General features: G+C 40.9%; 1 protein-coding gene across 2 annotated transcripts in view; it reads left to right on the top strand.

Moving 5' to 3' along the window:
- Positions 1–15,236, top strand: part of LOC144497459 (receptor-type tyrosine-protein phosphatase F-like) — a 469,757-nt gene that overhangs the window by 427,843 nt on the left and 26,678 nt on the right. For both annotated transcript variants that reach the window (XM_078218748.1, XM_078218747.1), the window contains 3 exons: positions 2,584–2,703; positions 7,013–7,167; positions 11,682–11,967. In XM_078218748.1, coding sequence (XP_078074874.1) covers positions 2,584–2,703; positions 7,013–7,167; positions 11,682–11,967 — 561 coding nt within the window. The remainder of the gene's footprint in view (positions 1–2,583; positions 2,704–7,012; positions 7,168–11,681; positions 11,968–15,236) is intronic.

The following is a 15,236-nucleotide window of genomic DNA, read 5'->3' as shown; positions in this document are numbered from 1 at the left end:
TCACAATTCTTAAATCTTCCAAATCACTCCAACCTCCTGTATTTTCATTAAATATTCTCTTCCTTCCTTTTGGTTGAGATTATTTTTCTGAATGAGACAGTCTACCTAGCAGTTTATATTCTGCAAGAAATGTTCTGTCACTGTAGGTTGTGATGCTCTTTTGTACCCGTTGTGCAGGATTAGACAACATTCAGCTCAGTGTACATCACACTGCCTGCTTCCTTCATTGTTTGAATGTCAGCCTGATTATTGCATGTTCAATGCAGAGATTCAATGGCAGGGATTTTCCAAACTTGTTCGCCCCGCCACTGATGCCAGCGAGAACAGAGAATTTGGCACTCAGCCAAAACCCCATTCACTGCAGCAGGACTGGAGAATCCCAGCTGCAGGGGAGGTGGAGAAATCCGGCCAATGTGTCTTGTGAATACCCACAACCACAGACAAAAATGACTAAGATTTAATTATTGCTTGTGAAATGTGCGGGCTCTTTCTGCCTATGTTTGTTTATTCTCTGTTGCCCATCTGTAGACCTGTCACAACACATTTGTAAAGAAGTTATACTTGCTGATGCTACTATAAATGCACAATAAACTAATTGTTGCAGGTTAACAATAGTCATTTGGTAGTACAGAACTTGAGTATTGTTGAAAAAATACATGTTGTCGAAGCTGTTCATCTTGCACTGATCAGGACAATTCACAAGAATATCAAATGTAAACAGAACAACATCTTTGTTGTTTGAATACTCCATCTGTTATCAAATAACAACTGGGTGCACGAAATGCAGTAAATGTCATGAGCTTTGATAACATCCTGGCTATAGTTCTCCAGATCTATCTGCGCCCCTAGCCACGATGTTCCAGCGCAACACTGGCATTTATCTGTCAAAGTGGGAAATTATTTGGGTTTGTCCTGTCCACAGGATGCAGGACAAATCTAATCTAGCTATTGTAATTGAAACTAAACCATGAAATGGCAATCATCAACAAAATGATGGAAGGTGTTATCGGCAATGCTTTCAAGTGGCACTTACTCACCTATAACCTGCTCACTAATGCTCAGTTTGAGTTCCACCAGGATCATTTACCTCCTGATCTCATTACAGCCTTGGTCCAAATATGGGCATAAGAACTAGATCCCAGAGGTGATCTGAGAGTGACAATATACCATTTGATCGAGTGTGACACAGGGAGCCCTCGTAATTTGAAGTCATCGGGAATCGGGGAGAAACCGCCATTGGCTGGGGTCATCCAAAACACAAAGAGAGATGGTTATGGTTGTCAGATACCAATTATCTCAGCCTCAAGATGTTGCTGCAAGAGTTGCTCATGGCAGTATGCTAAGTACAACGTCTTGAGCTCCTTCATCAATGACCTTCCCTCCATCATAAGACCTGAAATGAGGGTACTTAGTTCCATTTGCAACTCCTCCAATACTAATAGCGCATGCCCAAATGCAAAAGACTTGCACCAAATATTACCAGATAATGACCATCCCCAACAAGAAACAATCAAACCATCTCCCCTTGACATTCAATGGGATAAACATCCTGGGGCTCACTACTGACCAGAAACTTGATAGGACCAATACTGAGCAGATCAAAGGCTGGATATTCTGCAGCAAGTAACCCACTTTCTGACAGCCCAGAACCTTTCCACTATCTGCAAGGCACAAGGCAGGAGTGTAATGAAATACTCTTCACTAGCCTGGCAAGTACTGCTCCAAAAAGAAGCTCGGCACCATCCAAGATGAAGTGGCTCACTAGCTTGGCAACCTGTCCATCACCTTAAGCATTTGCTCCCTTCACCACTGACACATCATGACTGCAGTGTGTACCATCTGCAAGATGCATGATAACAACTCACCAAGGCTAACCTGCAATCTGCACTGCCCAGAAGAACAAGACCAGCAAGATCATGGGAATGCCCCACTGGCAAGGTCCCCTCCAATTCTCTCGTCATCCTGACTTGGAAATACATCGCCGTTTCTTCACTGTCCTTCAGGTCAAAATCCTGGAACTCACTCCTAAACAGTACTGTATCTACACCAGATGGACTGTAGCAGTTGTAGAATGTAACTCATCAGCATCTTCTCAAGATCAAATAGGGATGGACAATAAATTCTTGCCTTGCTAGTGACATCCACATTTTGTTTTAAAAAAATTACAAAGTATTTCTTTAAGGGCCTAATCCATACAGTAGCACACTCAAACATTTTTTAAAATCACTGAGTAGCCTTAAAGCATTCAATATGTACTGGATAGATGGGACTAAATCATCGACACAAATGTGTGGTCCTTTATAGCGTATCTGTGTGTCCATGTTAACACCTGTAAATACATGGACTCTTGTACTGTATGGGATATACATCATAGCATTAAACACTCACAATAATGGTGTCTTTTTATGTGTCCACTGTAGATGTTTGTATTTTCTTTACATGGCTTTTGTCATAAATGTAAGTTCTAAAATGTTAGATATAACTGCAGTTTAATCAAACTCTGTTAATTACTGATAACAATCCCCTTCCTCCAGCTCCCCTGGTCTTTGAACATTCTTAATCATGTGATATGTTTTTCTATAGGTGAAATGCGATCAGTATTGGCCATGCCGTGGCACAGAAACATATGGAATGATTCAGGTCACCTTATTGGACATGGTGGAACTAGCAACGTATTCTGTTCGGACATTTGCACTCTATAAGGTACGGACATATTGTGTTCTCTGTGTCTTTGACGTAAGTGTAAAACGTAAGTGGATAAGCAAGTAAAATTTCTTGTACTTGCTCCCAAATGGCACCCGAGTTATTGATCCACTGCAAATTTAAAGGAGACATTCATCCTTTTGATCCTATTAAAGGTGGCCCCGAACTTAGGAAGAAATAACACTTAAAAATACATACAAGTACACAGAGTGGTGAGAAATACAAGGATGAGGTCAGAGATGGCCTACACTCGAGCTCAGTACTGAAACATTTCTCATCTGCAATATCAAATGGATCCATAGACCTCAAGGCAGTATTCAAAAAGAGCAAGGGAGTTCTCATTGCGTCTTGACCAACAATCATTCCTCAAACAACAGATGCTTTGGTCATTTCTTTAATTGTTGTTTGCAAATTGGTTGTTGTATTTCCCACACTACAACAGTGACTATTCTTTAAAAGTATTTCATTGTAAAGTGCTTTGGAGTGTCCAAAGATCACAAACGTTGCCACATGTTTTCCAAAATTCTCTAGATCCTAGAACAGTCCCAGTGGTTTTGGAGTTAGCAAAGGTACAATGCTATTCAAGAAAGAAAGGAAGGAGAAAACGGGGAGCTACAGACCAGTTAGTTCACGGGAAATGCTGAAATCTGTTACCAAGGAAGTCTTAACAATTAACTTAGAAAATCAAAAGTGTAACCAGACAGAGTCAAACATGGTTTTATCAAATAGAATCATGTTTGACAATTTTATCAGAGCTTTTTAGATAACTAGCACGGTAGAAAATGTTGGGCTAATAGATGTACTACATTTAGATTTTCAAAAAACACTTGTGGCATTTATTAGAAGACTGTTATGATAGGGACTGTGCCTTTAATTTGAGAGAAATGAAGGAGTTCATGTGATCTGTTCTACAATCTGGCTGTTAGCAAGCCTTGGTGGTTTATTGTTATAGATTAAAGGGGGCCCAGGTTGTTTGACTGTGAAAAACTTAAAAGCTGTTTATACTTAGCACACAGGTTACTGCTGTTGTCTCCCATCAGCGGATAGACCATGAATCTCCAAAATATCAGAAAAGGGTTGAGAAAGTTGGGTTGCAAACAGTTGTGCTTTATACTGCCCATTGAGTTAGAAGATAACGTTGAGTTGAGGTCTGAAAGATAGCCAGTCAGCATTTCTACCTGGATACAAACCCCATGTGATTCATGTTGCCATAAAGATGAGCTTTGAGAGAGGAAGGGTCTAAGATGTCCCTGAAAACTCTCAGACAAGGTTAATCTATCAAGATCCAGGAGAGGAAGAGCAGCAGTAGGCAGCAAGACATTGTGATTAATCGTTCACAAGTAGGAGTTTACATCACATTGAAAAGACCAAATTCATGAGGAATTAAACAGAAGCTGGAAGATTAGCCTAGTTTGCACTAGAGAAGAATTTCTGGAGAAAACACTATGTCTGTGAAAAGCAGTTCTGAGATTGAAAGTACCCAGACTGGGAAAGGAACTAAATCCTTTGGAGCTAAGAATCACTTTGGACTGATTCCTGAAGAATTGAATTGTCTATTTAAAGGACAGTATAAAGTATATGTGAACAAGGCTTAAAGAGAAATAGTAATGTTCTATTGTTGTTTAAAGTATTAATTGCCTACATAAAAATAGTGTCTGGTCAATAGTGCTTTATTAAAGTAGAAGTCTTAGACGTGAAATCTTGTTGTGTCATCCTTTCAGCTTTTAACTGGAAGTATGAATTTCTTTGTAAAAGTTATTGGTATCTACGGAAGTTGTAACGTGCAATAATGTGCAAGATAAAGGTTTGTAAAATTGGGGGAATGTATTAGCATGGGTGGAGAAGTATTTAACTGAGAGGAAGCAGAGAGTAGGGATAAACAAGTAGGCAGGCGGTAACAAGTAGAGTGCTACAAAGATTAGTGCTGGAGCCTCAGTTATTTAAAAACTATATTAATGACTTAGCAACGAGACCAAGAGTAATCTATTAATGTTTGCTAATGATACAGTGCCAGGTGGGAATGTCAGCTGTGAGGCAGTCATAAAGAGGTTGTAAGAGATAGAAAGGTTAAGTGAGCGCGAAACAAGGTGGCAGATGGAGCATAATGTGGGGAAGTGGTAGTAAGAAAAGGAAAGCAAAAGTTTTTAAATGGCATGAAACTCGTAATTGTTGATGTTCAGAGATACTAGGGTGTACACATGGGAGAGAGAAAGTTGATGCAGGTACAGTGAAGGTTCACTAGAGTAATTCCTGGGATGACAGGGTTGTCCAGTGAGGAGAAGCTGGGTAAACTGGGCCTATACGTACGGTCTTGGGTTATAGAAAAATGAAGCAGAAAATTTTGAAGGCGTTTAACAGAGTAGAGACTGGGAGGTTGTTTTTCCCCTGGCTGGGAAAATGTAGAATGTGGGGGAACAATCTCAAGGTAAAAGTTCAATCATTTAGGACTGAGATGGGTCAAATTTCTTCACTCAGAGAGCAATAAACCTTTGGAATTGTCTACCCCAGAGAGGGTTGTGGATGCTCCATCATTGAGTGTATTTAAGGCTAAATTAGACAGATATTTGGTTTCTCAGGGATTCGAGAGATATGGGGGAGTGGGTGGGAAAAGCTTTTGAGGCAGAAGAATATCCATGATCATACTGATCAAGGTCTACCCTGCTCTTATTTCTTATGTTCTTAAGACTTTCTTTCTGTGTCATTGACATGATAAAAGAATCCATATCACAAAATCACAGGATTGTTACAGTGCAGAAGGAAGCCATTCAGTGTATCTTGTCTGCACCAGCTCTTCAAATGAGCATTTTGACTTTGTGCCATTCTCCTGTCTTTTCCCCATAACCCTGCACATTGTTTCTATTCAAATAATCATCTAACGCCCTCTTGGATGCCTCAATTGAGCCTGCGTCTACCATACACCCGGGCAGTGTATTCCAGACCTGAACCACTTTTGAAAATCACTTTGAATCTTGTTCTTGGTCCTTTTACAAACAGGAACAGTTTCTCCTTATCTACTCTGTCCAACCCCCTCATGATTTTGAACACCTTTATCAAATCTCTTCTTAACCAAGGAGAACAGTCCCAACCTCTCTATTCTGTCTTCATTGCTGATCTCCCTCATCCCTGGAATCATTCCTGTAAACTTCTTTGGTACTCTCACCAATGCATTCACGTGCTATCAAAAGTGTAGCAAACAGAACTGTACACAATACTCCAGCTGAGGTCTAACTGGTGTCATATGGTGTCCCACCACTGCCAGAATTGAATTAAGTTTTTGGGCGGCATGGTGGCACAGTGTTTACACTGCTGCCTCACAGCGCCAGGGACCCGAGTTCAATTCCTGGCTTGGGTCACTGTCTGTGCGGAGTTTGCATGTTCTCCCCATGTCTGCGTGGGTTTCCTCCGGGTGCTCCGGTTTCCTCCCACAGTCTGAAAAATGTGCAGGTTAGGTGGATTGGCCATTCCAAATTGTCCCTTAGTGTCAGGGGGACTAGCTAGGGTAAATGTAAGGGATTATGGGGATAGGGCCTGGTGGGTTTGTGGTCGGTGCAGCCTCGATGGGCCGAATGGCCTCCTTCTGCGCTGTAGGATTCTATGATCCTATATACAAGTTAAGTGTAACCTCCTTGCTTTTGTACACTTTACCATGATTATTAAAGTCTAGGATACTGTATGCTTTAAAAACTGCTCTCTTCACCTGTCCTGCTACCTTTAATGGCTTATGCACATATACACCCAAGTCCCTCTGCACCTGCACACCCTCCACAAAGTTGTACACCTTATTTTATATTTCTCTATGTTCTTCCCACTGAAATGAATCACCTCACACTACTCCACATTGAATTTCATCTGCCACCTATCTGCCCACTCCACCAATTTGTCTGTGTCCTTTTGAAGTTCTACACTTTACTCTTCTCAGTTTACAATGCTTCCAAGGTTTATATACTCACAAACTTTGAAACCAAGATCTAGATCATTCATGTATATCAGAAAGAGCAAGGGTCCCAATAGCGATCCCTGGGGAACCCTGTTACAGAACTTCTTCCAGCTCGAGAAATATTCATTAACTATTGCTCTCTTGTTTTCTACTACACAGCCAATTTTGTATCCACATTGCTACTGTCCCTTTTATTCCATGAGCTATAGCTTTGATTAAGTTATTTGACTTAAGTTACTGCACCTGTCGAAGGATGCTAGTGTTGGTTAGAGATTCTGAACAAGCTTTATTTTTTGTAACCTCACACCATGTGTAAATATGTTTTGACAAATTCAATCACGAGGTTATTTAGAAATCCTCTTTTCTCAACAGAATGGCTCAAGTGAGAAGCGGGAAGTGCGTCAGTTCCAATTCATGGCTTGGCCAGATCATGGTGTTCCAGAATACCCTACTCCAATATTGGCCTTCCTGAGGAGAGTTAAAGCTTGCAATCCCCCTGATGCTGGTCCTATGGTTGTTCACTGCAGGTATGTGGAGTTGAAATAGTTTTAGAGCTGAAAGAATACACTGATAACTATTATCAAAAGAATAATTTTGACATTCATGCTTGATGTTGCGTTTAAATGTAAAGGATGCGCCAGCCACTTGAGCTTTGCACTGACTTTCAGATTTCTGGTACACGAGTCAGCACTTTCTGACAAAACTTGGCTTTAGTTCCATTCATGTTATTGCACCAGCCTTTTCCTGCATCATTAACTCCAAACTCTAATTGTTGAAACAATAACGAAAAATTATAGGAGTAAACAGGAGCTAAAGTCTACAATGTACGTAACCCACACTCCCAGTTGTTGGATCTTGTAGTGGCATTGAGAGGAGACAGAGTTCTAGTCCAGTGCATTAGCCATAGGGCTGACCAGCACACACACTGTGGATGTCAGACCAAGATAACAGTGCAGTCAAGGGAAATGGAGGTAGTAGAAGAAACCAATAACTAATTATAATGGAGAGAAACAGATAAAAAGGATGAAAGAAAGGGGTCAGAAGCAATGTGTAGCGCTTTGGGATGGGAATTAACTGTGGAGTGAGATGACATGGGTGGGTGGTGAGAGATATCTCTGTTAAAGGGGAAGAAGTTCAATGGGGCGTTGTGCCTCTGTGAAGTGGACAGGCATAAGGTCCAATTGGACAGTCTGGTTTTATCTGTTAAAAATCCATATTTGTCTTGTCTTTCCTTTTTTTACAAGAGTAAAAACCATCAGTTTGAGCACTTGGCAGGTCATAACATTCAAGGCTATGTCCAGTGCTGGTAGGTGGGGAGTTTAGGTGGTTCTTGTGTGTCAATGCAAACTCAATGGGCCGAAGGGCCTCTTCTGCACTCTACGATTCTATGATTGGTTGCAAATTGCAAAACCAAGTAAATGTGCAACATTGTTGAACCACCACCAGTTTTCTGACATTTAGTTTATTCTCTTTAATGAATAAACCAAATATTCTGAATGCTCATAACTGAAGTTAAAAAAACGCATTTATTTGTTCAGGCATTTTTAAGTTGTCAGCTGAGTGCTTAAAACTTTTACAAGTTTTCTAGTTTGGCATGTAAATTTATGGGAATAAGTTTTGAAGTGACTATTTTCTTGACAATCTATTTGTTCCATGTACAGTCCATGTTACAACTCTGATGTTATAAGCTATCTGATCTGAAAAACATTTGATCTATGGGGATATTGTACATACTAATACAAAGTGTACAACTTAACTGCATAGTACAACTTTTACTTTTTCTACATTTGCTAAGATGTTTTTCTACATTTGCTAAGGTGTAGTGAGATAAAAGAATCACTGCTTATTTTCCGCACAGAGGGCCCGGCCGATTTTACCATTGCATCGCGCCCGTTTTCGGGCGTGAAAACATGGTAAAGTCGGGCGTGAGGCCATTAACGCAATTTTGCATGCATTTAAATTGAATTAATGAACTGCCCACCCAACTTCATCAGCATTTCCCCCTTTACCATCGCGTTCGCATGTCGAGATTCAGCGCGAAACAGACTTGCTTAGCAAAGGTCTATTTTGGGTGCTCCGGCTGCTGAAGAGGTAAGTTCAGAGCTTCCAGCAGCTCTCTGACTCAGATTGGTGGTGGGGGGAGGGAGGCGGGTCAGATCATTCTCTGGTGGGGAAGTCGGGGGGGGGGGGGGGGAGGGGGGGGGCGGGGGAGTAGGAGAAGGGAGGCCCGATCATTTTCTGGTGAGGGGGGAGGAGGAGGCAGGTCAGATGTATATCTCGTGGGGAGGAGGGAGGCCCGATCGTTGTCTGGTGTAGGGACGAGGGAGGCCAGATCGTTGTCTGGGGGAGGGGGGGTGCGGGCGAACTTTCTCTGGGGGGCGGGGTGGAGTGCGGGGAGGGGTGGAGGCCCGATCACTTTCTGGTGGGGGGGAATTCTATCACACCACATTTCTAATTCTGATCATTCCTGTTATAAATGCTACTTAGATTATATTTCACTTGCCATGAATGTTGTTTTTTTCCCCCTATACCAGCAAGTTCAGAAGAAGTAGAAATTATCTTATTACCATTTCCCAAATTATCTTCTAAATTTGGAAATGCAACTTTTAGAATTTACTGCAAGTTGGCTGTTGTTAAACACAATTGCAACGGTTGTTGAATCAAGCAACGGTTATTTGTACACGCACCTATATGTTTCATTACACAACTTCAATAAAGGCCTGGATATGTACCTCAGTGGATTTTGCAAGTACAGGCAGCAATAGGGAAGGGATTCCACAGCTATAATAGTGCACGTGCACTTAATTAATAAAACTGTCAAAGTACTCGGCTGTGAGTATGTGAAATATACTGGGGGGTAGGCCAGATGGATCTCTGGTGGGGAGGAGGGGGGGCAGGGAGGCAGGGGGTCCACTGCCATTCTGCGGGCGATCGGTCTGGGTAGCGGGGGGGGGGGGTGGATAAGGGGGAAAGTTGTGTTGTAGGGGTGGGGGTGATGTTTGTGGGGGCCATCGCTCCAAGGCCACTTTATCCGCTTTTTGCGGCCTGGGAGTGATGTTACAGCGGCGCGATTTTCAATTTTTTTTCCTCACTGCGCATGCGCAGTTCAGAGCTCTAATTGTTTCGGGCGCACTAAGCCCCGCCCACAGCGCAATTCAGACCCGCAATTTTTTTTTCAGGCTAAGTGCGTATGGGGGCGCCTGAAAGTAGATTTCCAAGTCGGATCTGAATTGCACCCAGATTCAGCACTTCGAATGAAAATGGTAAAATCGGGCCCAGAGAGTGACAGAGTTCAATCGGAGGGGGAGTACCAAGTGAAAAATGAAAGTAGTCTTACTGAAAGAGGGAGTGAATCAAAGAACAAGTTTTTTTAGGACAATGCTTTTGCACCTCTTAATCCCAGCTCAAAAGGTGAACTTTAGACAAAGCTGCCTGCCTTTACAGCCAAGAAATGGTCAGATCATAGAATTAGAATAGAACTGAAGAGAAGCAAGATGGGGAAATTATATCATATCATCCCGTGTACTGTGTACTCAAGGGTAGTTTCTTAAATATATTTATTTCTGCAGTAATTTACTTTCTGTAAATTTTGTGATTCATATTAATAATGTTATTATTTTGCTAATTAGTGATTTGCATAGTTTAAGAAACAGAAAATGCCAGAAATAGATGACATAAAGCTATGAGCTCATGGAGATCTGGAAAAAAAAGACAGCGGAGTTAATGTTCCTATTAGGTAAACATTTTGGATGGAGTCAAGTTATTAAAACAAAGGTCATGCATTTATATATTTTCATTAATTCTGGGAAAATGTGCAATGCTCTCAAGCTGCCATCCATGATTCTATCCCTCGTGTCCATTGAGAATGGTGATAGAATCCCTACAGTGTAGAAGGAGGCCATTTGGCCCATCAAGGCTGCACCGACTCTCTGACGGAGTATTTTACTGAGATCCTATCCCTGTAACCCCACACATTTACCATGGCTAATTATTCTAACCTTCACATCTCGGGACACTAAGGAGCAATTTAGCATGACCAATCCACCTAACCCGCACATCTTTGGACTGTGGGAGGAAACCGGAGCACCCGGAGGAAATCCATGCAGATACAGAGAGAATGTGCAAACTCTACACAGTCACCCAAGGTCAGAATTGAACCCTGAAGCTATGAGGCAGCAGCGCTAACCACTGTGCCACTGTGGTGGATGCCTTCTTGAGCCTCTGGTCCTTGTCAAGACATTCGTAAGTAGGGAGATCCAGGTTTTGCCTCAACGATCATAGAATCCTTACAGTGCAGAAGAGGCTATCCAGCCTATTGAGTCTACACCGACTCTGACAAAGAATCCGACACAGGCCCCCTCCTCTGCCCTACCCCATAACCCCACATATTTACCATGGCTGATCCATCTAACCTACACATAATGTGTGCAAGTAAGAGTAATGCTATGTGTGAGACCTGGTGGGACTGGGATTGGTTGGAATTGAGGTGCCATTGCAGACATAAAAATGGTTGTGGATGAAACGATTAGGCCTTGCTGAACAACATCCCCCCACCTTCTCCCCCCTTTCAGCTCTGAGACTGGGGATGGACGAACATTTGAGCATTAACATGGGACACAGTGGGGAAAAAAATTGGGAAACTCTACTTAGGGCAATTCATACACAGCAAAGTAGCAAGATAAATGACCAGCTACTCTATTTTGGTGATGGTTGAGATAAAAGTTAGGAAAGCTCCAATCCAAGCAAGCAGATGGAGTTCAATGTAAAATCTCGATCAAAAGGTAATGTGTCTAACATTGTAATACTCCCTCATTACTGAACTGAAGAGTCAGCCTAGGTTGTGTGCTCATGTACCTAGAACAGGGCTTAAACACATGATCTTCTTAGAGGATAGATTTCTGTCACTGAGCCAAGGCTGACATCTAATGCACTGTTACACCTTTTTTTCTAATTGTTTATAGAGGTTTCTTTCAAGGAATTAGATCAACCATTCTTGCCATAATTTAATATTTCACGATGAATGTGCTTTCCTTCTACACAGTGCTGGCGTGGGTCGAACTGGCTGCTTCGTTGTGATCGATGCCATGCTAGAACGAGTTAAACATGAGAAGACAGTTGACATCTATGGCCATGTCACCTGCATGAGAGCTCAGCGAAATTACATGGTGCAAACTGAAGATCAGTATATCTTCATTCATGAGGCCCTACTCGAGGCAGCAACATGCGGAAACACAGAAGTTCCAGCAAGAAGTCTTGTTGCCCACATACAGAAACTTGGCCAGGTTCCACCAACAGAGACAGTTTCAGCCATGGAACTGGAATTCAAGGTCAGTACTGCAGCCAGCATATAGTTTTCACACATTGCCATGATATTTAGTATGATACCATTAAGTGGCCATTCCACTTTTATTGAGAAAAACGCTTTTTTTAAAAAAAGAACTGAAAATGTGTGATACATCCTAGTTTGCAACCCTTTTAATGTTTCCTTTTTCTCACTTCACTTCTAGTGCTTGAGCTAGAACTGGCTTGTCCATTCATTCATTCGTTCTGTGATTTCCACCGCCCCATCTCTTTTTTTTTTCCATGTTCCTGCAGCAATATGGCAGAGAACAAGGAAGTCACAGAGCACATTACTGAACCTGTTACTAAGCTGGCCGTTCTTAAATATCTTCTTATGCTTGATAATCTGAAGAAAAATCAAATGAGAAAAGTTATCCTAATATCGGTACAGGAGATGACTATTTAAATGTCTCTGTGCTTGATTATCTATCCTTATTCCGTTTTTTCTTTTTTCCTATTTATAATTTTATTTCTCATATTTACTTAATCCCCCTTGATTTGTAGCAATTGACTTAAAGTCATGGGTGACGCATTCCATATTTTAATAGCATTCTCCATGAAAACACTCATGCCAGTACAAATTCTAAATTTATGGCCCCTGTTTGCGATAATCTTGCATTATCTCATATCTCACACCTAAACAAAATGTTTTTGCACTTGTAAAAGATTTCCCCCTTGTTTTTTTCTGCTTCACTGAAATGCAGTCCTAGTTTTTTTTCGACTCTGGTATCACCCTAGTGAATCTAAGGTCCTTTTAAATTGATCTCAGGCAGTTATTTGCACTGTTGGTTCCCTAAGTACAGTTTTTGTGCAGGTTGCTGCAAGCTGAATGTAAAATTGCCATGGCTCAGTAATAATGGCAGTCTGGAAGACTCTCTTTAAGGATTGGGAGATTGGTTTATATATGAAGGTTCAGCCTCATTCAGTAGTCTGCAACCAATTTAACATAAAGCTATATATATTCTGCTAACCCCAGAAAAACTGCGCAATTAGTTATACTTTGAACATCAAATATTTTTATTTAGAGAAAACATTTGGACAGAGTTGAAAAATACCATCTTTGCTAATCACAGCATGTTTCAAAAGTATTTTCTTCTAGACATTTCATCATATTTAGCCCTTATGAAAAAATATATTTTTTAAAATTGCACTGCATAAATAACTCATAAATGTAACATGAAACAGCACAGCGAGGGGGAAAAGAGCCAATCTAAGTAGATATGCACTTGGTACTTCTGAAAGGAGGAGTCAGCAAATATAAGAAAAATCATGCAAGTTGTTATTAAGGATTAATAATGCTGTAGTGAAAGTTTAGAGCACTGTGGAGAGTAGGAGTAATGTTTTCTTGGTCAGCAAAGAGCTGAAGAAATCTTATTCAAAACCAGTGGTTGATTTAAACGGTTGCAATGCACTGTGTTTTATCAGTGTTCCTCCTGTACATAACCAAGACCAAAAAGCAGAAATACCATTAAGATGCCAAACAGGGGTATCTCAGTGTAACTGTAGTTTAAAAATTCCTTCAGTGCAACAAGATCTTTTGAAAACCTGGAGAAAGATTCCGTAAAACTTTGTAGAAATGGTAACTAAAACACTTCATAATTATTTTCTGTATTTTATGCTGCTTAAGTATTGAAGCATTTCCACTAATGAACTTGCAGAATGGGTGTGCTAATGAATTTCAATGTAGACAGATATGAGCCAATATTTATACATTAAGTGTCATTAATTAGGAACACCCTTCCAGTTATGAGAAAAACACTTTAACTATTGTAGTATTACATAGCAATGACATAGTATTTACAGCTCAAAAATAGGCCATTCAGCCCAAGAGGCCCATGTCGGTGTTCGTGCTCTGTGGAAATCTGGGGTACAGATATGTACGACAGTTGGATGTTTTTCTCACAACCGGTAGGTTGTTCTTGATAAATGACTGAAGAACCTATTAATTAATGAAAATCCCAAATGTTGGGGGAGGTTTACAGATCAAGCTGGCAACCAAATAAAAGCAAAAACTGCAGATGCTGGAAATTTGAAATAAAAACAGAAAATGCTGGATAGACTCAGCAGTTCTGGCAGCATCTGTGGAGAGAAACATCGTTAATGTTTTGGATCTAAATGACCCTTCTACAGAACTGACAACCATTGTTGTTGTAAACATTCCAACCAAACATGCAGATAGTGAGTGTGATTGGACCTATATTCATGTCTGTTTTTGAGTTGTCAGTTCCCTTTGGAGTTGTTGGTCAAATTTTATAAGTTGTGTTTATGTTGTTTTCTCAGGTGAGTAATGGCCATCATTCCAGTTAACTTATCTTTATTGTACTCAATATAATGCAATAACATTACATTTTTTTTGTTGTATAATATTTTAGTTAAAATTCAGGGCACTTGTAAAGTGTTATAATTCACTTTTGATATTCCATCAACAAATAGTCCGTTTGGCAGTACGGAACTTGAGTATTGTTGAAAAAGGGACATTTTCTGTTGAAACTTTTCATCTTGCACTCATCAGCTACCAGGTAGCTTGACTCTGATTGGTCAAGGTATTGACCTAAGGAATGAACCAACAAATGGCGTCACCTATTTAGTTTAGGCTAAACGGGCACAATGTGTGCATATGTTCTTTCTGTCTGTGGACAACAGAAGGGACATGCTATTTAATATGATCCGCCAGTCTTTGGGATGTGCAGCCTACGTGCCTAGTATCACACTGGCACTGAAATTCATATTCCACATTACTCATTTGCGTGATAGCCAGAATATCTTTTTGGCTTGCTGGCAACATCCTGTTAGTGGCAAATACCACTCGTGTTGCTACTGCATAGTAGTAATGTGAAGCAGCTAGCTTCACCTGTTGCACAAATGTTTGAGATACTTTGCTTTCCAGAGTAATCTCAGGTGGATTGGGCATTTTTAAGAGCTGAATATGTAGGCCTTGGGCCTGTTCATGAGCCCCTTCTGCTTTTTCCAACAGGCAAGGGATAGACCATACCCAAACGGCCTGTGCTTATAACACTCAAGATACAGTGCCCAACATTAGATTCAATGATTAGACAACATTTGCTAAATAGTCCTCAGTGTGCTAAGAATTACACCAACAGCCAATTTGAGATTCAGTTGGACTCTTTGCTGACAGAAAGTATACGCATATTGCACCTGTTTCAGCGAAACAAAATAAGTTACAGCCAGTTATTGGTTCATTCCTCAGGCCCTCAAGGCATTGCCTTGACCAATCAGAGTCAAACTACCTGGTTAA

Source organism: Mustelus asterias, chromosome 8 (assembly GCF_964213995.1).
Source record: "Mustelus asterias chromosome 8, sMusAst1.hap1.1, whole genome shotgun sequence".
Classification (NCBI taxonomy): domain Eukaryota; kingdom Metazoa; phylum Chordata; class Chondrichthyes; order Carcharhiniformes; family Triakidae; genus Mustelus; species Mustelus asterias.
The sequence above is the reverse complement of the archived record's forward strand: the minus strand, read 5'-3'. Positions and strand labels throughout refer to the sequence as shown.